Consider the following 24,293-nt stretch of genomic DNA (forward strand, 5'->3'; position numbering starts at 1 on the left):
CAAAGATCAACTTACAACAAAGAATAACTTTATTTAACATTGTGTTTTATTCTGCAACAGATCAGATTCCAAGTGCATCATTTTGCCTGAAATTAAAAAATAAATTATATTTACTTAAACTATAAACATTCATGACCAACTGCCATTTTATGCTGAAAAAAATACAACAAAATAATATAAACATAAATAATATTAAATAACAGCAAACGAATCATATTCAATTCAAAGTAATCAACAACATTGACTCAGGACCACAATATATAAAACATTTTAACATACAAAAGAAAAATTAATAAAACTTTGTGCTGTTTTTTTTTTAAATCAAAATGAGGCAGCATGACAGAAACCATATGTATGGCTGCAAGCGGTATCAGCTCTTCTGCAATGATGTGGTTTTTTTTTTGCACTGAACAATTTAGTAAACTACTTCATATGATGCTAACAGTACTCGCAGATTCACTGAAGTAGGGTTCACAAAGCGGGATGATTGTTGGCAATATTCAGCCCGTTTTCGCTGGGAAAAAAAAAAACCTCAAGAATCTTATCAGCGTGATTGGGATGCAGTGTCTTTAAGTGCCGCCTTAATATTTTTGGCTTCATACTGTCCAATGCCAACCTTTTTCAGGCACAGTAAACACTGTTTTTTCCTCGTTTCCCACAGTAGTCACACTGAAGCCGAGTGCCACGTATGCGTCGTCATATTTCCTTGTGTTCGCTTTCGGGTGACTCATCTCCCTCATCTCTGTTTCTCTCCGCTGTTCTTTTCAACCCTGTTCAATATTTTTCCATGGTGTCCAACTGCACTTTTTACCGCCTGCTTTGTACTGCGTGTGCGTATGTTCCGTGCACGAGAGCGAATACTCCCTCCGCACACTCTTAAAATGATACAGCCACGCCCACCTACTGCTGTGGCTGGGTAATTAATGACCGTTTATCTAGTACTACAGCCCCAAAAAAGCATGTTCTCCGAGAAGGACTGCTTCAAAGATAAAAATCACAAAATGTATTGCCACCCTACTGTGTCTCAGATATAACCACGCTGTGTCTTGCCGAACGGAATGTTACTACCAGTAGGAGGAAAATTAATTCCTTGAGAATGCAACGTTATGCTATTAATTCATTCTTTAACTCTTTGGATCATTATTTACCGGACTGTTTTGTTGCCATATCCTTTTCTGTGGGAACAGAGGCGGAGACTTACTGGAAAACGCTCCATGGAAAGTGCAATCTTAAACGTGCGATTGGCCAAAGGTATTGACAGACAGTAATAATGACGAATCAGAAAACACGGCGATCGGGCTTCGAACAGATCCATATACTACCGGAGCCTCTGCGATCATATGTAGCTTGTCCCTACGTAACTTGTGAGATCTAATGGGGCTTACGACATCATGTTTCCTTGACGGGAAATGGGTGGTCCTAGTACGGTCAGTAGCGCAGACCTGAACTCAAAGATGGGACGTTCACAACTTGTTTTAATAATTTTTCGACTCAAATAACGTTAATGAGATAGTAAGATCGTAGATGGACTAATCCTGACACAATTTAGGTAAGTACTACCTTTTTTCCCTGTCCGACCGTGAAGACAATATGGCGCTAACGGGGTAGTGGGGTGAGGTGATTACACAAAATCAACATTTATGTTTCTGTCAGTGGTGGCTCCTTTCGGCTTTTCACCTCAGGGGTCGCCACAGCGAAACATCCGTTTTTTGTCCAGATGGTTCGCAAGAGAAGTATTTTTTGGCACACTTTTTACGACGATGCCCTTCCTGACGCATTTGCCGGAGCTTGGGACTCAGGGAGACCCCTAATGGCTGCATATGGTTCCCTGACCGGTGTTGTGCTCGATTTGGTTCCCCCGTGAGATTTTGTTCCCCCTGCCGCGGGAGCGCGCACAGCTTGTTTGGAAAGCGAAAAACCGATGCCGTACGGCGTCGTACGGCGTCAGCACTATGTTGTTTTCAATAAAAACATGAAGAACTCACGTTTGCGTCAGTCAATTTTAATTTTTATAAGGGATTATTGTCATTTGATGTCTTTAAATTCATCCGCGTTCTGCCATTGAAGCGGGGTGCATTCAAAGACCAGTCGTAAAGACGGAACACTCACTCACTTCACCAAAAAGCAAGGATATAATTACGTGAGCTCTTTGCATAAACCTCGATGCAAAGAAACTCCTCCTTTTGGGTACCGTTACATGCTACAAGGAGTATATATTACAAAGGAGACTTTATTCTTAATTGTAATCATCATTCATCCATCCATTTTATTACTCAGGTATTTTCAAAGCAAATTAATATTGTTGCATTTATTAATTTGCTTTAAAATGACCGCGCAATATAATTAAAAGCTGACACTCTAGCAATGTCAAACGTGTTAGTTTAAGAAAAAGCCAAGATTGTGATCAAATCTTTCATAACGACAATGATTTGAGTGAATTGATTTGAATGAATAATTGAGAAGACATTTCAGTTCTGAAGGCTCCTTTTGTCCCAAGCAAAGTGAAAGGTGGTGGGATAAAAATTGTAACAGGAACGCTATAAAAAATGTCAAGCCGTGAATATTTGTGCCCCCCTCCCATTTTGAGAACGGTGAGTCCTGGACATCGACTGGCTTTTTTTCTGTCTTCCTGGGGGTCTGCTCAGGTAGTGTGGCAAATTTGAACAGGTTCCCTCATTCCTGGCCCAAGTTACAGGGGGGGAACAAATCCTCACGGGTGCCCCGTGAGGATATGTTTCCCCCCCCCTTATTTTGAGAACGGTGAGTCCTAGACTCCAGCTGTTTTTTTTTCTGTCTTCCTGGGGGTCTGCTCAGGTAGTGTGGCAAATTTGAACTGGTTCCCTCATTCCTGGCCCAAGTTACAGGGGGGGAACAAATCCTCACGGGTGCCCCGTGAGGATATGTTCCCCCCCCTTATTTTGAGAACGGTGAGTCCTAGACTCCAGCTGTTTTTTTTCTGTCTTCCTGGGGGTCTGCTCAGGTAGTGTGGCAAATTTGAACAGGTTCCCTCATTCCTGGCCCAAGTTACAGGGGGGGAACAAATCCTCACGGGTGCCCCGTGAGGATATGTTCCCCCCCCTTATTTTGAGAACGGTGAGTCCTAGACTCCAGCTGATTTTTTTCTGTCTTCCTGGGGGTCTGCTCAGGTAGTGTGGCAAATTTGAACAAGTTCCCTCATTCCTGGCCCAAGTTACAGGGGGGGAACATATCCTCACGGGTGCCCCGTGAGGATATGTTCCCCCCCCTTATTTTGAGAACGGTGAGTCCTAGACTCCAGCTGTTTTTTTTTCTGTCTTCCTGGGGGTCTGCTCAGGTAGTGTGGCAAATTTGAACAGGTTCCCTCATTCCTGGCCCAAGTTACAGGGGGGGAACAAATCCTCACGGGTGCCCCGTGAGGATATGTTCCCCCCCCTTATTTTGAGAACGGTGAGTCCTAGACTCCAGCTGTTTTTTTTTCTGTCTTCCTGGGGGTCTGCTCAGGTAGTGTGGCAAATTTGAACAAGTTCCCTCATTCCTGGCCCAAGTTACAGGGGGGGAACAAATCCTCACGGGTGCCCCGTGAGGATATGTTCCCCCCCCCTTATTTTGAGAACGGTGAGTCCTAGACTCCAGCTGTTTTTTTTCTGTCTTCCTGGGGGTCTGCTCAGGTAGTGTGGCAAATTTGAACAGGTTCCCTCATTCCTGGCCCAAGTTACAGGGGGGGAACATATCCTCACGGGTGCCCCGTGAGGATATGTTCCCCCCCCTTATTTTGAGAACGGTGAGTCCTAGACTCCAGCTGTTTTTTTTTCTGTCTTCCTGGGGGTCTGCTCAGGTAGTGTGGCAAATTTGAACAGGTTCCCTCATTCCTGGCCCAAGTTACAGGGGGGGAACAAATCCTCACGGGTGCCCCGTGAGGATATGTTCCCCCCCCTTATTTTGAGAACGGTGAGTCCTAGACTCCAGCTGTTTTTTTTTCTGTCTTCCTGGGGGTCTGCTCAGGTAGTGTGGCAAATTTGAACAAGTTCCCTCATTCCTGGCCCAAGTTACAGGGGGGGAACAAATCCTCACGGGTGCCCCGTGAGGATATGTTCCCCCCCCCTTATTTTGAGAACGGTGAGTCCTAGACTCCAGCTGTTTTTTTTCTGTCTTCCTGGGGGTCTGCTCAGGTAGTGTGGCAAATTTGAACAGGTTCCCTCATTCCTGGCCCAAGTTACAGGGGGGGAACAAATCCTCACGGGTGCCCCGTGAGGATATGTTCCCCCCCCTTATTTTGAGAACGGTGAGTCCTAGACTCCAGCTGTTTTTTTTTCTGTCTTCCTGGGGGTCTGCTCAGGTAGTGTGGCAAATTTGAACAAGTTCCCTCATTCCTGGCCCAAGTTACAGGGGGGGAACAAATCCTCACGGGTGCCCCGTGAGGATATGTTCCCCCCCCTTATTTTGAGAACGGTGAGTCCTAGACTCCAGCTGTTTTTTTTCTGTCTTCCTGGGGGTCTGCTCAGGTAGTGTGGCAAATTTGAACAGGTTCCCTCATTCCTGGCCCAAGTTACAGGGGGGGAACAAATCCTCACGGGTGCCCCGTGAGGATATGTTCCCCCCCCTTATTTTGAGAACGGTGAGTCCTAGACTCCAGCTGTTTTTTTTCTGTCTTCCTGGGGGTCTGCTCAGGTAGTGTGGCAAATCTGAACAGGTTCCCTCATTCCTAGCCCAAGTTACAGGGGGGGAACATATCCTCAGCTGTTTTTTTTCTGATGATTTGTGCAGTGATACTGTTATTAATGCACTTTATCAACGTCTTTGGCCTTATTTGGGTCAAACAACTTTGACAACTTCAATAATTTCAATAGTTTTCACAGATGATTTATCTGACTTGTGCTTTGTTTGTGGGGAAGCTACACATGACACAGACGACAGATGGGTAATTATGTCAGGTCTTGTTAACTAATGCATGTGATGATTAAGAAATATATTGAATGACACATGCGTTGTAAATTATTGTAAATGTGCTGCATTGTATGATCTTGCTTTTTTCTTTGTTTACCAGATTCAGTGTGACGAGTGTTGCAGGTGGTTCCATCTTTTATGTGTCGGGGAGCCTTCAACCGAAGGCTGTTTTTTGTGTGCAGCATGTAAAGAAAATAAATGCTAAATATTTGAACCTTGCTTGAAGACCATTTTGCTTTTTGTTTTATTAATATTTTTTATTTTTTTATTTCATTATTTAAAAAAATATATATTTTTTTCTTAATAAAGTTTAAAGTCATTATTTTTATGTATGTTATATGATAAAGAAACAAAGTTGTTTGACCCAAATAAGGCCAAAGACGTTGATAAAGTGCATTAATAACAGTATCACTGCACAAATCATCAGAAAAAAAACAGCTGAGGATATGTTCCCCCCCTGTAACTTGGGCTAGGAATGAGGGAACCTGTTCAGATTTGCCACACTACCTGAGCAGACCCCCAGGAAGACAGAAAAAAAACAGCTGGAGTCTAGGACTCACCGTTCTCAAAATAAGGGGGGGGAACATATCCTCACGGGGCACCCGTGAGGATTTGTTCCCCCCCTGTAACTTGGGCCAGGAATGAGGGAACCTGTTCAGATTTGCCACACTACCTGAGCAGACCCCCAGGAAGACAGAAAAAAAACAGCTGGAGTCTAGGACTCACCGTTCTCAAAATAAGGGGGGGGAACATATCCTCACGGGGCACCCGTGAGGATATGTTCCCCCCCTGTAACTTGGGCCAGGAATGAGGGAACTTGTTCAAATTTGCCACACTACCTGAGCAGACCCCCAGGAAGACAGAAAAAAATCAGCTGGAGTCTAGGACTCACCGTTCTCAAAATAAGGGGGGGGAACATATCCTCACGGGGCACCCGTGAGGATTTGTTCCCCCCCTGTAACTTGGGCCAGGAATGAGGGAACCTGTTCAAATTTGCCACACTACCTGAGCAGACCCCCAGGAAGACAGAAAAAAAGCCAGTCGATGTCCAGGACTCACCGTTCTCAAAATGGGAGGGGGGCACAAATATTCACGGCTTGACATTTTTTATAGCGTTCCTGTTACAATTTTTATCCCACCACCTTTCACTTTGCTTGGGACAAAAGGAGCCTTCAGAACTGAAATGTCTTCTCAATTATTCATTCAAATCAATTCACTCAAATCATTGTCGTTATGAAAGATTTGATCACAATCTTGGCTTTTTCTTAAACTAACACGTTTGACATTGCTAGAGTGTCAGCTTTTAATTATATTGCGCGGTCATTTTAAAGCAAATTAATAAATGCAACAATATTAATTTGCTTTGAAAATACCTGAGTAATAAAATGGATGGATGAATGATGATTACAATTAAGAATAAAGTCTCCTTTGTAATATATACTCCTTGTAGCATGTAACGGTACCCAAAAGGAGGAGTTTCTTTGCATCGAGGTTTATGCAAAGAGCTCACGTAATTATATCCTTGCTTTTTGGTGAAGTGAGTGAGTGTTCCGTCTTTACGACTGGTCTTTGAATGCACCCCGCTTCAATGGCAGAACGCGGATGAATTTAAAGACATCAAATGACAATAATCCCTTATAAAAATTAAAATTGACTGACGCAAACGTGAGTTCTTCATGTTTTTATTGAAAACAACATAGTGCTGACGCCGTACGACGCCGTACGGCATCGGTTTTTCGCTTTCCAAACAAGCTGTGCGCGCTCCCGCGGCAGGGGGAACAAAATCTCACGGGGGAACCAAATCGAGCACAACACCTGGAATCGGCTCAGGCCGCGGCGTTAGACCATCAGGGATTAATATCATGTTAAAAAAATAAATGAGTACGAACGTATAACATTATACGTGTATTATAAATTGTCAGGGCTGAAGTTATGACGTCTCTACACGTCTCTGTATATACGTAGTCGCAGAAGCAGTAAATGTTGGAAGGCGTCAACATTTTGCAAATTAAATGTCTGACAATCTTTCTTCACAGCCCATCATGACCATGGTGTTGGCAAGAATGCTCCAGCTATTTGTGCTTGCATTTTTGGCTTCGGCTTCGTCCTCAGCAGGTCCTGTACAGTTTATGTTTTTAAGTGCCGTTTACGTCACTCTTGCTGGGTGGTCCACATTGTGAAAATGTGTAAAATAAAACCCCTGATTCTTTGCAATTTGGAACATTAAAATTTGTGGACTGAACTTTCAACTAGTTTGTGTAGAAAATTAACTTTCCAATCACTGTTAACCGGAGTGTTTTTTATTATTTTTTTAAACATGTTCAATAAATACCAGCTCAGTGACCTAGTGGTAGAGTGTCTGCCCTGAGACTGGAAGGTCGTGGGTTCAAACCCCGGCCGAGTCATACCAAAGACTATAAAAATGGGACCCATTGCCTCCCTGCTTGGCACTCAGCATTAAAGGCCCAGAGACATCCCTTTTTTTTTTTCAATTAGAACGGAATTTGATAGAATGTATAAAGAGAACACATTTGCCGCATTGGAAATTAAAAATGGACACCGATTACTAAGAATAAAGCTAAAATTAAATGCCAGTTTATCGATCGGGTTCCGCACGCAGCCACACTGGTGGCGCCATTACTGTGACGTCACAAGTTGTGCATCCGCATCTCAACAAACCCAAACAACATGGCAGATGATAGCGACAGCTCCGTTTCTAGCGGCAATATTAGCAGAATTTTATCCGATTCAGAAACCTCTTTTGACGCAGAATATGATGAATCTAGCAGTTCACTTGGGCTGAGCTGAGCACGTTTTCTGAATTGTGCCCCTCCCGTCACTCTGGTTAGGTTGGCATAGTAAAAAGTGCTCTAGGGGGTAGAGTGCCGAGTTGACCACGGCGCATGAAGAAATGACCACCTGCAACGTTTGGTTTAGGTTTAATTCGCATTTTTAATTTTATTGCTTAAATCACATTTTCTCGACGAGCTGAGCACGTTTTCTGATTTGTGCCCCTCCCGTCACTCTGGTTAGGTTGGCATACAAAAAAGTGCTCTTGGGGGCTTTAGAGTGCCGAGTTGACCACGACACATGAAGAAATGACCACCCGCAATGTTTGGTTTAGGTTTTTTACGCTTTTTTAATTTTATTGCTTAAATTGCATTTTCTCGACGAGCTGAGCATGTTTTCTGAAATGTGCCTCTCCCGTCACTGTGGTTAGGTTGGCATAGTAAAAAGTTCTCAGGGGGCTTTAGAGTGCCGAGTTGACCACTGCGCATGAAGAAATGAACATCTGCAGCGTTTGGTTTAGGTTTTAGGCGCATTTTTAATTTTATTGCTTAAATCGCATTTTTTCGACGAGCTGAGCACGTTTTCTGAATTGTGCCCCTCCCGTCACGCTTCGACATACTTTTCGAAGTCAAAGTCTCAAAGTCAAAGTCAACTTTATTGTCAATTCCTTCGCGTGTGAAGACACACAAAGAGATCGAAATTACGTTTCTCTCCATCCCAGGGTGACAAGACAGAGTTCACAACGCACATACAAGTAAACAACACAGGAAAAATAAAACAAGAAGTCAACACCAATGAACAGAGTCCGGAAAGATGACAGTCAACCAGGCCACTGTGAACACAAGCACACAGCAGGCACGCACTGTCCGGTTTGTGGATCCTATCAGGCGAACGCAACCCATCTTGTCGTCCCCGCGAACGAACGTACGCCAGGAGAATGGAAGGCACGGCTGGGCGAGCTGGGTTGGCCGCAAGCCTGGCCCGACGTCTCCGCGCTGGCCCCTCTTCTCTTTTTGTTTATATTCACTGAAGCTAAACGCGAACAACTTGAAACGTCACTTCCGGCTTCTTCCCCAGTCTAGAAGGAGGCGGCTCGGTGCAGTCAAACTCGTCTGCGCGGCAAATTTAAATGATATTTTTCAGAGCAACAGTTTCCTTTTCGTTGTTTCGATCGTCAATTTATATTTATCAGCCCATAAGGTAACTAAAACCGATTTATACATATACCGGTGTCTCTGGGCCTTTAAGGGTTGGAATTGGGGGGTTAGATCACCAAATGATTCCCGAGCGCGGCACCGCTGCTGCTCACTCCTCCCCTCTCCCCCAGGGGATGGATCAAAATCACACGGGGATGGGTTAAATGCAGTGGACAAATTTCACCACACACAGATGTGTGTGTGACGATCATTGGGACTTTAACTTTTAACTTAACTTAAATGCTGTTCCAACTTCAAAAACATAATCAGTATTTTAATATTGAACAAAATCCCAAATTCCCAACACTGTTGACCGGAGTGTTTCTTTAAACATGTTTAATAAATCCTGTTCTAACTTCAAAAACATAATTGTGTAAATAATCATGATTTTAATATTGTACAAAATAATCGTGATTATGATTTTATCCATAATTGAGCAGCCGTAGGTAGTTATCATACATCACTAATGTGTTAGTTTGAAGTGTAGAATGCAAGTTTTGACTCACAAATTGCAACACAAATCTGCCTATTTTGAGCCTTGTTAGGTACAATAACCATGTATTTCTACTGTTACATTTGAAAAGTGTCTAGAGTGATGCAAACAACTCACAATTATTTATCACAAATTTCAATTTTGATTTCAGTTATTGCTGCCAAGAGTGGGACAACTATATTTTAGTTTCAGGGTACAATTACTTTTTACATAGAGACAGATAGATATGTTATTGGAAGTGTTTTGCATACTGTCAAATTTATTGACTGAATATCACAGTTATAATTTCTATTTCAGAAACTGGAAGCCATTTGGTGATAACACCGCAGTCTCCAGTGCTACATATTGGAACTAACTTCACAGCTACATGTGTGATCATTGACACAATTGAAGCCACATCAGATGACCTGTACTGGAATCTTTCCCAGACCATTATCCCAAGAAATCAGTACACTAAGATCAACGAGTCAGCACTTAGTGTCACCATTCCAGTAGAAAATGAGGAGTCAGAATGGTTATTTTGCCGCTGCAAGGAAAGTTCTTCCTATGTTTTCATAAACAAGGGCAAATTTATTCATGGGATCCTCCTAAGAAAAGCCTGTAAGTAAACATTTTAACTCGTATGACATTGAAAAAACAGGTGCATTAATCAACATTCTTACTAAGAAAATATTTGACTTGACTTCCAATTCTAATTGTCTTCTAAGTGTTGCAGTTCCTAAATCTAATATTTACTCTTCATTAATAGAAAGAACCTTCCTTTTTTCTCTATTCTTCCTTTTCACTTGTAAAACCATTATTCCAAGTGGTCTAAAGTTTAAATCAATCCAAACAGACACAAAACAACAGAAACAGAAATGTACCTTGTGAAATAAAAACTTGTGTAGTACTACTAAATGGCCCTTTCAAGCGTCCTACCAACCACAGATCTTTTAAATTGTAAGGGTCTGAAGCTCTGAACCAATATTTAAGCTCTTTGATTTGAAAACCTGTCCTCGGGCCAAGATCGTTATGATCACATAAGTGCAGACCAGTATTTTTTGTTACCTGAATACCTTCATTTCAAGTTCTCCTCTGACTTTCAGTCATTATTATAAATGTTCTATGCTGTATACACATCCTGTATATTAGAACCGCGATGTTCAGTTTATTATGGTTTCATAGTTACAGAATGCATGGATTCCTCAAATGCAAATACAGCCCCTTTATCTTTGTCTTGTGCTTTTTTTACTATACCAATTTTAGACCCTCCAGAGAAACCTAAGAATGTGACCTGTATTGCAATTCAGGAGGTGCATTATATTTCAAAAGACTTCAAATGCTCATGGGAACCAGCAGAACACCAGACCAAGACAATGCCAACAATATATACATTACATGTTGACGTCATGATGTGAGTATAATTCCCTTGATCCCGTATCAGAAAAAACTGTATTTTAAAAGTGAACTGTAATTGGTTATGATCTGAAACCTGGCATATGTGACATAAACTGTGCATGCGCGTGTGTGTGTGTGTGCGCGTGTGTGCGTGCATTCTCAGCGTCAATCAGGCCTACAACGTGTCAACGGAAGAAAATACTGCTACCGTGACAATGAATAGTTTCCCAAATCATTTGGACCTGGAGATTTGGGTAGTGGCTCACAATGAACTGGGAACTGTAGAGTCTGAACGTCTGAAACAAGAAGCTAACTGGTTTGGTAAGGCCTTGTATAATTATTGTCAGCTCTGCTTTAGCATTAGGGATGACTAATGTTTTGGAAAATCATTTTTCGACATGAAATATTTCCGATTTGATGAATTTTGATATGACATCAGTCCTGAATCGTTTCTGACACAGTTGTCACAACTTTATTCTAAAAAGAAAAATATCATATTTTTAAATAAAAAAAAAAGATTTATTTAAAAAATGAACACATGCTAATTATTACAATTATTATTTTTTCAATCAGTTTCTATTGAAAATGATTTAAAAAAAATTACATGTACAAACGTATCCACAGCCTTTATCATGAAACTCAAGATTCAGGTGCATCATCTTAACACAGTTGCTGATCATCTTTTTGAAATTTTCAACAGATTAATTGGGTGTCCACCTGTGGTAATTAAAATCAGTTGATTGGACATGCTTTACAACAGGGGTCACCAATGCCGCTCCTTAGGGTCCGGTGTCCTGCGTGTTTTCTATGTCTCCCTGCTGCAACACACGATTCAAATGGTCAGGCTCATTATCCAGCTTATGAAGACCCTGTTGATTTCTGATCATTAGAATTTGTACACCCCTGTGTACTGAGTCCACAGTTGACCATGAAGTCAATTGAAGAAGCTTTTTGTGAGTAGTGTATGTTGATGATGATAAACCAGAGAAAATTAGAAGCATGGCTGCCATTGATTAAAACATTTTCACTTACCTGGGGAAAAATGCTGACTTTTTGACTACCATCACATAGACCTGTACAAAGACCGTTTTAGGATGCAAAATGTCAAACATAGAGTACCTTGCAATAAACATGTTGGTAAAAGAAAAATCCTAAATACTTGAATATTTTTTATCAAAAGAAGATAGAACCCCCAAAGTATTCTGGGAGAAAAAAAATGCTTAAAACCAAAAAATTTTAACCTCAATTTAGAGAATAAATATGGATGTCACATATCTGATGTCACATGTAAACATGAAAATGTTTATGATTTAATGTTTACTCTTTCTTTGTCATGCAGCCAAAACAAACCCCCCATCAGATGTTGAAGTCTTTTCAGAAAAGACATTTCCCACATCCCTTCTCATAAACTGGAAACATCCCATACCTAAACAAATGATTACATTAAAATACCAAATACGGTATTGCCGAAATGGATCTCACAGTTGGATTAATGTAAGTGTGTTTTTATTTATAGAGCCAAGATTAATTGTAAGAGATAAAGGTAACAAAATGACAGATTAGGAAGTTATTTATGTTAGTTTGTCATTTAGGTACCTGATGTTGATATTGCCAAACAGACCGAATCTTTTAGACTCCAAAAGCTGCAACCCGACACAGTTTATACAACTCAAGTGCGCTGTAAACATGTCAACGAGGAATGTGGGTATTGGAGCAACTGGAGTGCCAACGTTACCAAGAAAACATACGAAGATAGTGAGTATCATGGGCGATTCTTAAGAAAATACAGTAACAGGTTTACCCATTGCTGGCAGCAAACCTTTCTGTACAGACAGAATTACAGTATATGAGACTACATTTCATGAAGTGATTTTCTCAATTAAAGCAAACCAATTTGATATAAATCAACGAATAAGATCTTGCTACAACCATTCATTTTTTGCTTTCATTTGTTATAGGACCAACGAGTAAACCGGATTTATGGACAATAATTACTGAAGGTGAATGCATTAATGAGCGTCAAGTGAAGTTTATATGTAAGGTAAGTTCCATAATATAATTCACCTAAAGCCCAAGTACACACAGCCCTGTCTAAGGTCTTACAAGGTTTCAAAATGCACTGTTGAACGTATGTAAGTTATAAAGGAAAGTTGACTGTTCTAGATTCTGTTTATGTCTAGAAGAGTTGTCTTTCTGTATTTAAATAAATGAACACAAAATGCATGATTGTAGAAATTGTTAATCGAAATTCCCCCAAAGGAAGTTTTGAAGTTGACTGTACTTAACTGTCAAATCAGTGGGATCTCTTTACAACTGGGATTCACCCTGAAATTATTCTTACTTCTGTTACTTACTTTCCCATGACAGAATCCTGTGTTTTCCAATGGAAGGATAATGAGCTACAATATAAAGGTTCAAACACAAAAGGAAAGTGTGATGAGTAGAAATACGTCATGGGAAAATATTCCTGTCAAGGCTAACACCTTCCCTCGCCTGAAGTTCACTGTCTTAAAACAGATGACTCTGCTGGACAATATGAATGTTCAAGTGTATGTCAGTGCCATCAATTCTGTGGGGAAGTCTCCTCAGGTATCACTCGGTATTCCAGAGAAAGCACATGGTAAGTGTGCCGCACTAGAGTATTTCAGCAAATCTCTGTTACATTTCAGTGAAATATAAAGGCAAAGACATAAATATTGTGATACTGTATAGTCCTCTGTCAACTGGTACTGAATGCCGTAATTTCTGGACTATAAACCGCACCTGATTATAAGATGCACCAGCTAAAATTCGAGGAAAATCTTGTTTTGTTCATATAAGAGCCGCACCGGCCTATAGGCCACAGGTGTTTTAATGTTTAATTTTCATTTGTAAGAGAATATACACAAAGAGGATTGTCAGGAAAGAGATGGCTCTTTGGTGACACATACCTCTTATTAACATATGACAACATGACACAGATGGAGCTCTGCAAACATACAAACATGAATAAATCTCAGCGACGACCATGGTACATAATTTGTACCAGCTCAGTGGCCTAGTGGTAGAGTGTCCGCCCTGAAACTGGAAGGTTGTGGGTTCAAACCCTGGCCGTGTCATACCAAAGACTATAAAAATGGGACCCGTTGCCTCCCTGCTTGGCACTCAGCATTAAGGGTTGGAATTGGGGGGTTAGATCACAAAATGATTCCCGGGCGCGGCACTGCTGCTGCTCACTGCTCCCTTCGGGGATGGGTTAAATGCAGAGACAAATTTCACCGCACCCAGTTGTGTGTGTGACAATCATTGGGACTTTAACTTTTTAACTTTAACTTTAATAAACTTAATGTGCAAGGATCATTAGCAACACACAACTACTAATAAAAAAAATGGGACTACATACAGGGGTAAAGTTGCCAATGCAATATGAGCTACACGTAAAGCTCCGGAGAAGACATGACCCATGAAAAAAAATACTGGAAATGGTGGCAACAAAATGTCATCAACAATAGTCCAGTGCCCTCTAGTGGCCGGGGGAAACCTCTACAGTACATGCAGCAGCTCTGTTTCCTTCATTAAGACCCAAATGGACTTTAACTTAAAAGCGGTATCATATGCATTTCTTTTGTCCCCCATAATGAGGGTTTGTGTATAAAAGCTTCCTTTCTCCAATAATGTCCGTCTTGATCTCGTTCTGTCTCTTGTTTTTGTCAACTGTGCGGCACTATTTGCCTGGACATGCGATCAACACACCAATCTTTTCCCCAGTGACAGTGTGTCTGGTCACATATCCCTCTGCCAAGCAAAGCGGTGCCGCACATGCGGTCCACAACCTTTTTACTAATGAGTGTATAAGTGTATTAGACGTCAAAAAATCACAAAAAATCCATAGAGACACCGCACCAGACTACAAGCCGCAAGGCAGGGTTCAAAGCTTGCGCAAAACGTAGCGGTTCATAGTCTGGAAAATATGGTGTCTCTACTCAGTATGGTTGTGTGTGCTGCTATTTGCTATGAGCATAGTAGTGTTATTTCAAATCATCTGCAGTCGTGTTGTGTCTAATGTCAGGTGTTTGCCTGAAATGTCTTAACTGGCAATTGGAAGGTTTACTTGATGCTATACATTTCAGATCTCGATCCAGTGCAGGGGCTTAGAGTGCACCCACAAGGTGACCAACTTTTACTCAAATGGAATCGTCCCAACAATACAGCTGTTACACAGTATGTCGTGGAGTGGGTTAGTGCTAATGACATGGACTGGCAGAGGGAAAACAAAAGTACCCAACAAACAACCATAAAAGGTAATTTCCTTTTTCACATACCGTATTTTCCGCACCATAAGGCGCTTCAGGTTAAAAGGCACAGACTCAATTGCGGGGTCTATTCTGTATTTAATCCATGCATAGGGTGCACCGCATTATAGGGCGCATGCATGCCATGACTTACAGTAAACGGAAAATGTCACGGAAGCAAGACAGTGAGTTCGTTGTACTTTATTCTACTATTTAAATTTGTGCTCTACTGTACTCACATTTTTGTTAATAGTTCAGGGATGGGAATTTTCCGCGGATTTCATGAGAATTATGATTATGATTCAAGATGGCGGCGCGTGCACACTCAGCGGCCACTCTCTGTCCCGTTAGTACGGTGATTTGTTCGTCTAATGAGTGTTCGTCCGACAGTCTTATGTGTTCGTCTCGTCGTGCTTTATCGTGCTACAAGTACAGCAGGCAGGTTCTGCTCGACATCGGCAGAAGTGGGTTTTGTGGCGTTCTAGACTTTGAAGCGGCGACATTAAAGGCGCTCGGACTGCTACGTCCTGAAACGTCGCCGACCTCGCCCGCTATTCCTCCCCCGGTTGGGAGCCGTCGGAAACGGTGTGCGAGGAGGCAGAAGAGGGGCAAGCGCGTCTGGGCCAGGCTGGCGGCCAACCCAGCACGCCCGGCGGTGCCCACCATTCTTCTGGCGAATGTTCGATCGCTGGACAACAAAATGGATTACGTTCGCCTGCTGAGGTCTACGAACCGGACGGTGCGGAACTGCTGTGTGCTTGTGTTCACCGAGATCTGGTTGACTGACAACATTCCGGACTCTGCCGTGCATCTGGAGCGGCTAGCGTGCTATCGGGCGGACCGTGCCATTGTACAAGGGGGAAAGTCGCGAGGAGGTGGAATATGCGTCTACATCCGAGAAGAATGGTGCCGGGACTCTGTGGTGGTATGTAAGCACTGCTCGCCACTTGCGGAGTTTGTGATCATCAAGTGCCGTCCTTTTTACCTGCCGAGGGAATTTACCGCGATTCTGCTAGTCGCGGTATACATCCTGCCTTCCAACATCGAAGGCGACAGGATCGCGGCGCTTGGTGAACTGTACCAGGCTGTCAGTGAACAGCAGACAGCGCACCCTGACGGTTTAACCATCTTCGCTGGAGACTTCAATAATGCCAACCTGAAGTCTGTTTTCCCGAGGCTTCACCAGCATGTTCCTTTTCCGACACGTGGAGACAGCTTCCTGGACCTAGTCTACTCTGCGCAGAAGGGAGCTTTCAAAGCCACCCCCCTCCCCCATCTTGGGCTTTCTGACCATCTCACCGTTTTGCTTTTGCCCGCATACAGACAATTGGTAAAGGCATCCAGGCCGGTTCGGAGGCGGGTTCGGGTGTGACCTGAGGGTGCCTCCGATGCACTTCGTGACTGCTTCGACACCACTGACTGGGACTTGTGTAAGCAGGCAGCCACCTACAACGATCGGACGGACATAGAGGAGTATACTGACTCTGTTTCCTCTTACATCACGAAGTGCATCGATGATGTGACTTGCTCAAAATCCGTCGTCACTCGCGCAAACTGGAAGCCGTGGCTGACAGGGGCTGTCCTCAGACTGCTGAGGGCCAGGGACAAGGCTTTCAGAGCGGGGGATGAGGCTGGCTTGAGGACAGCGAGGGCCGACCTGTCCCGAGGCATCAAAGAAGCGAAGAAGGCGTTCTCGTGCAAGGTCTCCACCCACTTCAAGGACAGCAAGGACGCGCGTAGTCTTTGGAAGGGCATTCAGACCATCACGGACTACAAGCCCGCGCCGAGGAGCTGTGAGGGCGACGTCCGTCTGCTGAACGATCTAAACCGCTTCTTTGCTCGCTTCGACGCCCAGAACAGCACTTGCCCGCTGAAGACCACTCCCCCCCCACACGAGCAGCCCCTGCGCCTCTCTGCTGACGGTGTTTGGAGGGCGCTTGCCGCTATTGACACCCGTTAGGCGGCGGGCCCTGACAATATCCCGGGTCGAGCGCTGAAGGACTGCGCTGGGGAGCTGTCGGGTGTCTTCACGGACATCTTTAACGTTTCCCTGCAGCAGGCCATCGTCCCCTCGTGTTTCAAGGCTGCCACCATCGTTCCTGTGCCAAAGAAACCTGCACCGTCCTGCTTCAATGACTACTGCCCCGTGGCACTGACGCCCATCATCATGAAGTGCTTTGAGCGGCTTGTCATGGAGCACATCAAATCCGTTCTCCCCCCACCATTGACCCTTTCCAGTTTGCGTACCGTGCCAAGCGGTCCTCTGAGGATGCCATCTGCTCTGCCCTCCACTCGGCCCTCACCCACCTGGAGAGAAAGGACTCATATGTGAGGTTGCTGTTTGTGGACTTCAGCTCTGCCTTCAACACTATTGTGCCGCAGCGACTCATCTGCAAACTCGACGAGCTGGGCCTCAGTACCTCCCTCTGCAACTGGGTACTGGACTTCCTCTGTCAGAGGCCTCAGGTGGTGCGTGTTGGCGACAAAATCTCCGCCAGCATCACGCTGAGCACGGGGCCCCCCAGGGCTGCGTGCTTAGTCCTTTGCTTTTCACCCTGCTGATGCATGACTGCACTGCGACCTACAGCGACAACCGCATAGTGAAGTTTGCTGACGACACGACTCTGGTGGGTCTCATCACGAAGGATGACGAGACTCGGTACAGGTCGGAAGTTGACCTTCTGACCACGTGGTGCAGGGACAACAACCTCCTGCTGAACGACAACAAGACCAAGGAAATCGTTGTTGACTTCCGGAAGGGTCACACAAAACACCTGCCGCTGATCATCGACGGTGCTGTGGTGGAGAGGGTGAGCTGCACCAAGTTCCTGGGGGTGCACATCAGTGAGGACCGCTCCTGGTCCGCAAACACCTCGTCACTGGCAAAGAAAGCTCAGCGCCGCCTGTACTTCCTGCGGAAGCTCAGGCGCGCATGTGCTCCTCAGGCAATCCTGTCTACATTCTACCGTGGCACCATTGAGAGCGTCCTCACCAGTTGCATCGCTGTCTGGGGTGGTAACTGCACTGAACAGAACTTGAAGGCCCTGCAGCGCATAGTGAATACGGCTGGTAAGATTATTGGTGCTTCGCTCCCCTCCCTGAAGGACATTTACACCTCCCATCTCGCCCGCAAGGCAACCTCGATTGCGAGAGATGTGAGTCACCCGGCTCACTCTTTGTTTGACCTTCTGCCCTCTGGGAAGAGGTACAGGAGCCTGCGCTCCCGCACCACCAGACTCGCCAACAGCTTCTTTCTCCAGGCTGTTAGGACCCTGAACTCGCTACCCCCTTCTGCGTAGCGCGCAGCACTGTTGCGCTATTTTCTGGAATGTCTGCTGTACGCTCACTTGCTCCTTTTTTTGCTCCTCTTATTTATTTATTTGTTGTGTTATTTATTCATTATTTATTCAGCACGCTGTTGTTATACTTGTTTACTTGTTTGTCTGTTGTGGCCCATGTCTTGTCACCGTAGGATAGGGGGGAACAAAATTTTGGTTTATTTGTGTGTCTTTGGCATGTGGAGAAATTGACAATAAAGCTGACTTTGACTTTTTGACTTTTTTCCGTTGAAAGTATCATTTTTGTAAATCGTATAAATCTGTTGATAAAAAAAAAATTCTATATGGGGGGGTAGGGAAGCGGCCGACCAGCTGGCCAGGGAACGTTAGCCTTGGCGACTCGTGAGCATTCGCCCACCCGCCCGCCGCGACGGCATCTTTTGGCCCATCTCAAACCAAAACTAGTTAAGCTGTGAGTACGGAAATCGGCTTGTCTCTGTAAACCTAACTTACTGGCAGCAGTGATGTGACAACATCCGCCTTATTTTCTGCAACATTTTGGCGCTACTTTCGTCACATCATTTGCACTTTTTAACTTAACTTACGCGGAGAACTAAGTGTTTTTACACCGTCACAATTTGCAATTGGGTTATTTAGTTGGATAGATCTAGGGCCTACTCACCAAAAGTTTTCGCGAAAGGTTTGGAGAAAAAAGAAAAGGATCGTGCCAGGGAGATAGACAAGTCGAACAGGATCAAGAACTGCTTCAGATGGCATGGCTTGAGAGCGGCGTCATCGTACAACTCGGAACACAGTCCGTAACCACGTGCCTGACGGAACATATCCGTAAAGTAGATGTCCCGGGGAAGGGTTTGTGTATTCTCTGTCAAGATATGATCAGCTATGGAGGTCGCGGCGCTAGGAACATTAAGGAGCACATCGAAATAAAAAAAACACAAAGCTATGTTTTTATGTAGATTTAGAAAGTAACATGATGTTACATGTAAGCTAATGTTTGGCTATTGTCATGATATTGTTAAAGAATAAATCTTCAATGATATATATAATGACCCCTCCGTGAGTCGTCACCTTATCGTGGTGGAGGGGTTTGCGTGCCCTGATGATCCTAGGACAGGGGTGTCCAAGTCCAGTCCTCGAGGGCCTCATTCCTCCATGTTTTCCAAGTTTCCCTCGTTAAACACACCTGATTCAATGATCAGGCTCCTGCACAGGTGTGTTTAACGAGGGAAACTTGGAAAACATGTAGGAATGCGGCCCTCGAGGACTGTACTTGGACACCCCTGTCCTAGGAGCCATGTTGTCAGGGGCTTCATGCCCCTGGTAGGGTCACCCATGGCAAACGGGTCCTAGGTGAGGGGCCAGACAAAGCACGGCTCACAAAACCCCATATGATGATTAAGAAAATTGGATCTAATTTTCCCTCGCCCAGACCCGGGTCACCGGGGCCCCCCTCTGGAGCCAGGCCTGGAGGCGGGGCTCGAAGGCGAGCGTCTGGTGGCCGGGCCTTCGCCCATGGGGCCCGGCCGGGCACAGCCCGAAAAGGAAACGTGCGTCCCCCTTCCCATGGGCTCACCACCTGTGGGAGGGGCCAAAGGCGTCGGGTGCAGTGCAAGCTGGGCGGCGGCCAAAGGCAGGGACCTTGGCGGTCTGATCCCCGGCTGCAGAGGCTGGCTCTTGGGACATGGAATGTCACCTCTCTGGCTGGAAATGAGCCCGAGCTGGTGTGTGAGGCAGAAAAGTTCAGACTAGACATAGTCGGACTTGCCTCCACGCACAATTTGGGCACCGGTACAAGCCCTCTCGAGAGGGGCTGGATTCTCTTCCACTCTGGAGTTGCCCACGGTGAGAGGCGTCGAGCAGGTGTGGGTATACTTATTGCCCCCCCTGGCTGGGCGCCTGCACATTGGAGTTAACCCTAGTGAACGAGAGGGTAGCCTCCCTCCGTCTTCGGGTGGAGGGACGGGTCCTGACTGTTGTTTGTGTCTATGCATCAAACGGCATCTCAGAGTACCCACCCTTTTTGGAGTCCCTGGAGGAAGTGCTACAGAGCGCTCCTTCTGGGGACTCCATCATTCTACTGGGTGAATTCAGTGCTCACGTGGGCAATGACAGTGAGACCTGGAAGGTCGTGATTGGGAGGAACGGTCCCCCCGAACCGAAACCCAAGCGGTGTTCTATTATTGGACTTATGTGCTCGACACGAATTTTCTATAATGAACACCATGTTCAAACATAAGGGTGTCCATGTGTGCACTTGGCACCAGGACACCCTAGGCCGCAGTTCAATGATCGACTTTGTAGTCGTGTCATCGGATTTGTGGCCGCATGTTTTGGACACTCGGGCGAAGAGAGGGGCGAAGCTGTCAACTGATCACCATCTGGTGGTGGGTTGGCTCTGATGGTGGGAGAAGATGCTGGTCCGACCTGGAAGACCCAAACGCTCTGTGAGGGTCTGCTGGGAACATCTGGCAGAATCCCCTGTCAGGAAGAGCTTCAACTCCTACCTCCGGCGGAGCTTTTCCCACATCCCCGGGGAGGCAGGGGACATTGAGTCCGAGTGGACCATGTTCCGCGCCTCCATTGTTGAGGCGGCCGACTGGAGCTGTGGCCGTAAGGTTTTCGGTGCCTGTCGTGGCGGCAATCCCCGAACCCGCTGGTGGACCCCGGCGGCAAGGGATGCCGTCAAGCTGAAGAAGGAGTCCTATCGGGCCGTTTTGGCCTGCGGGACTCCGGAGGCAGCTGACAGGTACTGGATGGCCAAGCGGAACGCGGCTTCGGCGGTTGCTGAGGCAAAACCCGGGCGTGGGAGGAGTTTGGCAAGGCCATGGAGAATGACTTCCGGACGGCTTCGAGGAAATTCTGGTCCACCATCCGGTGTCTCAGGAGGGGGAAGCAGTGCAACGTCAACACTGTTTACAGTGGGGATGGCGTGCTGCTGACCTCGACTCGGGATGTCGTGAGTCGGTGGGGAGAATACTTCGAAGACCTCCTCAATTCCACCTACACGCCTTCCATTGTGGAAGCAGGGCCTGGGGACTCCGAGGCGGACTCTCCAATCTCTGGCATCGAAGTCACTGAGGTAGTTAAAAAACTCCTCGGTGGCAAGGCCCTGGGGGTGGATGAAATCTGCCCGGAGTTCTTAAGGGCTCTGGATGTTGTAGGGCTGTCATGGCTGACACGCCTCTGCAACATTGCGTGGACATCGGGGACAGTACCTCTGGATTGGCAGACTGGGGTGGTGGTCCCCCTCTTTAAGAAGGGGGACTGGAGGGTGTGTTCCAATTACAGGGGAATCACACTCCTCAGCCTCCCTGGTAAGGTCTATTCAGGGGTGCTGGAGAGGAGGGTCCGTCGGGAGATCGAACCTCGGATTCAGGAGGAGCAGTGTGGCTTTCGTCCTGGCCGTGGAACAGTGGACCAGCTCTACACCCTCAGCAGGATCCTCGAGGGTGCATGGGAGTTCGCCCAACCAGTCCACATGTGTTTTGTGGACTTGGAGAAGATGTTCGACCGTGTCCCTCAGGAGGTTGTGTGGAGGGTGCTTCGGGAGTACGGGGTGCCGAGCCAACTGATAAAGGCGGTTCGATCCCTATATCACCGATGCCAGGGTTTGGTCCGCATTTCCGTCAGTAAGTCGGATCCGTTCCCAGTGAGGGTAGGACTCCGCCAAGGCTGCCCTTTGTCACCGATTCTGTTCATAATTTTTATTGACAGAATTTCTAGGCGCAGCCGAGGCGTTGAGGGGGTTCGGTTTGGGGACCTCAGCATCGCGTCTCTGCTTTTTGCAGACGAAGTGATGCCGTTGGCTTCTTCAGGCCGTGATCTCCAGCTCTCACTGGAGCGGTTCGCAGCCGAGTGTGAAGCAGTCGGGATGCGGGTCAGCACCTCCAAATCCGAGTCCATGCTCCTTGATCGGAAAAGGGTGGAATGCCCTCTCCGGATTGGGGATGAGACCCTACCCCAAGTGGAGGAGTTTAAGTATCTTGGGGTCTTGTTCACGAGTGAGGGGAGGATGGAGCGCGAGATCGACAGGCGGATCGGTGCAGTGTCGGCAGTAATGCGGACTCTGTACCGGTCTGTCATGGTAAAGAGAGAGCTGAGCCAAAAGGCAAAGCTCTCAATTTACCGGTTGACCTATTGTCACGAGCTATGGGTCGTGACCGAAAGAACGAGATCCCGGATACAAGCGGCCGAAATGAGTTTTCTCCGCAGGATGTCCGGGCCCTCCCTTAAATAGGGTGAGAAGCTCGGTCATTCGGGAGAGACTCGGAGTAGAGTCGCTACTCCTTCACGTTGAGAGGAGCCAGATGAGGTGGCTCGGGCATCTCATCAGGATGCCTCCTGGACGCCTCCCTGGGGAGGTGTTCCGGGCATGTCCCACCGGTAGGAGACCCTGGGGATGACCCAGGACACGCTGGAGAGACTATGTCTCTCGGCTGGCCTGGGAACGCTTTGCGATCCCCCAGGATGAGCTGGACGAAGTGGCCGGGGAGAAGTCTGGGAGCCCCTCCTGAAGCTGCTGCCCCCACGACCCGACCCCGGATAAGCGGAAGAAGATGGATGGATATATATATAATGAGAGAGAGAGAGAGAGAGAGAGAGAGAGAGAGAGCGTGTGCGAGAGCGTGTGAGTGCGTGAGCAAGAGCGAGAGCGTGAGTGTGTGAGAGTGTACATTGTCTTTTACAGTGTTATAAAGGTTATACGAGAGAAATCTTCAATGATACAATTTTCTATATATATAGTATATATGTATATATATATGTATATATATATCATATATCTATATATGATATATATAGATATAGATATACATATATCTATATATATCAGGGGAGGCAAGGGAGGCCGTGCCTCTCCTGCCATTATGTAAAGGGGAAAAAAACTAATTCAATTGTCATATTCATCAAATTTTTTTTACAATAAACTTTATAATATAAAGTCATTTTCCTTTTAATTTAAGTAGTGATGTATCATTTTGAACCAAAATTGCAGAATTTTTATTGTTATGTTAAAACCGAAGACGAGTCGCTAGGAGGAGGCAACTTCCTGCCTTGCCTCCTCTGAGGATTGCTTAATCACTATGCTGACAGGCTATGCAGTTATACTGAACTGCTGTCTGTCTCTATGTTGCTTTTTAAGTGTTCAAACACTGTGGCTATATTAACTAATTTCCGTAGTTAAGCTGATGTATATAATATCTAGTGTTTTTTGTCATCCGTCTGTAACGTCTTGTTTCTTTAGATGAGCAAAACGGCTTTGAAAAGAGACCCAACGGAGGCAACGAAAAAAAGTTCTCCAGGTTTATGGCAGGGGACGCTAGTGATCCCGGGACACTTCATGCGCCATCCTGTAGAATAAGTGATCTCCAGTTCAAATTTACAGTGAACAACTGAGGAGCAGTTGTCCATTTATTTCGTTTCACTTTTTTTTTTTTTTACCGTTTTTACATTTCGTTTTACAATGGAGGATTACATATCCAAACTCAAACGATTTTCAACTATGGATTTTCGATCGAAGCAGAAGGTCATCAGTAAAGGAAGACCAACTCCGGAGTTAAAAGGTTTGATTCCGACAACGGGACTTCGGAGCAGATTCCATGTGCTTTATTGAGTGTTTTTATGTGTAAAGACTGCTGACATGGGATTTTAATTAAAATAGTTCAAATTAAATAATGAATAAGCTACTCTAGAGCAGCGCTCCCCAACTTTTTTTGTGACACGGTTAGGTGTCGGGCAAATTTTAACGGGGGGGGGGACGTCAGTCCCTCCCCATTCATGAACCTCACTACACGTCACTGATATATATATATCAGGGACGTACAGTCAAAGGAGGCAAGGAAGGCTACGCCTCCCCTGCCATCATGAAAAGGGGAAAAGCAAATTCAATTGTTTTTATTATAGAGTCATTTTCCTTGTAATTTCAATAGTTTTGTATCATTTTGAA

The 24,293-nt window shown here is 45.5% G+C and overlaps 1 protein-coding gene across 1 annotated transcript in view; it reads left to right on the forward strand.

Moving 5' to 3' along the window:
* Window positions 1–1,339: 1,339 nt before the first annotated feature.
* il6st (interleukin 6 cytokine family signal transduce) overlaps window positions 1,340–24,293 on the forward strand; it is a 46,263-nt gene continuing 23,309 nt past the window's right edge. Inside the window, exons 1-10 of the mRNA XM_088391239.1 lie at window positions 1,340–1,549; window positions 6,960–7,038; window positions 9,700–10,002; window positions 10,648–10,795; window positions 10,943–11,100; window positions 12,119–12,273; window positions 12,372–12,534; window positions 12,738–12,820; window positions 13,147–13,399; window positions 14,889–15,059. Of these exons, the coding sequence (XP_088247365.1) occupies window positions 6,966–7,038; window positions 9,700–10,002; window positions 10,648–10,795; window positions 10,943–11,100; window positions 12,119–12,273; window positions 12,372–12,534; window positions 12,738–12,820; window positions 13,147–13,399; window positions 14,889–15,059 (1,507 nt within the window). The 5' untranslated portion in view covers window positions 1,340–1,549; window positions 6,960–6,965. The remainder of the gene's footprint in view (window positions 1,550–6,959; window positions 7,039–9,699; window positions 10,003–10,647; window positions 10,796–10,942; window positions 11,101–12,118; window positions 12,274–12,371; window positions 12,535–12,737; window positions 12,821–13,146; window positions 13,400–14,888; window positions 15,060–24,293) is intronic.

Source organism: Syngnathus floridae, chromosome 12 (assembly GCF_059516105.1).
Source record: "Syngnathus floridae isolate MCC-2025c chromosome 12, RoL_Sflo_1.0, whole genome shotgun sequence".
NCBI lineage: Eukaryota > Metazoa > Chordata > Actinopteri > Syngnathiformes > Syngnathidae > Syngnathus > Syngnathus floridae.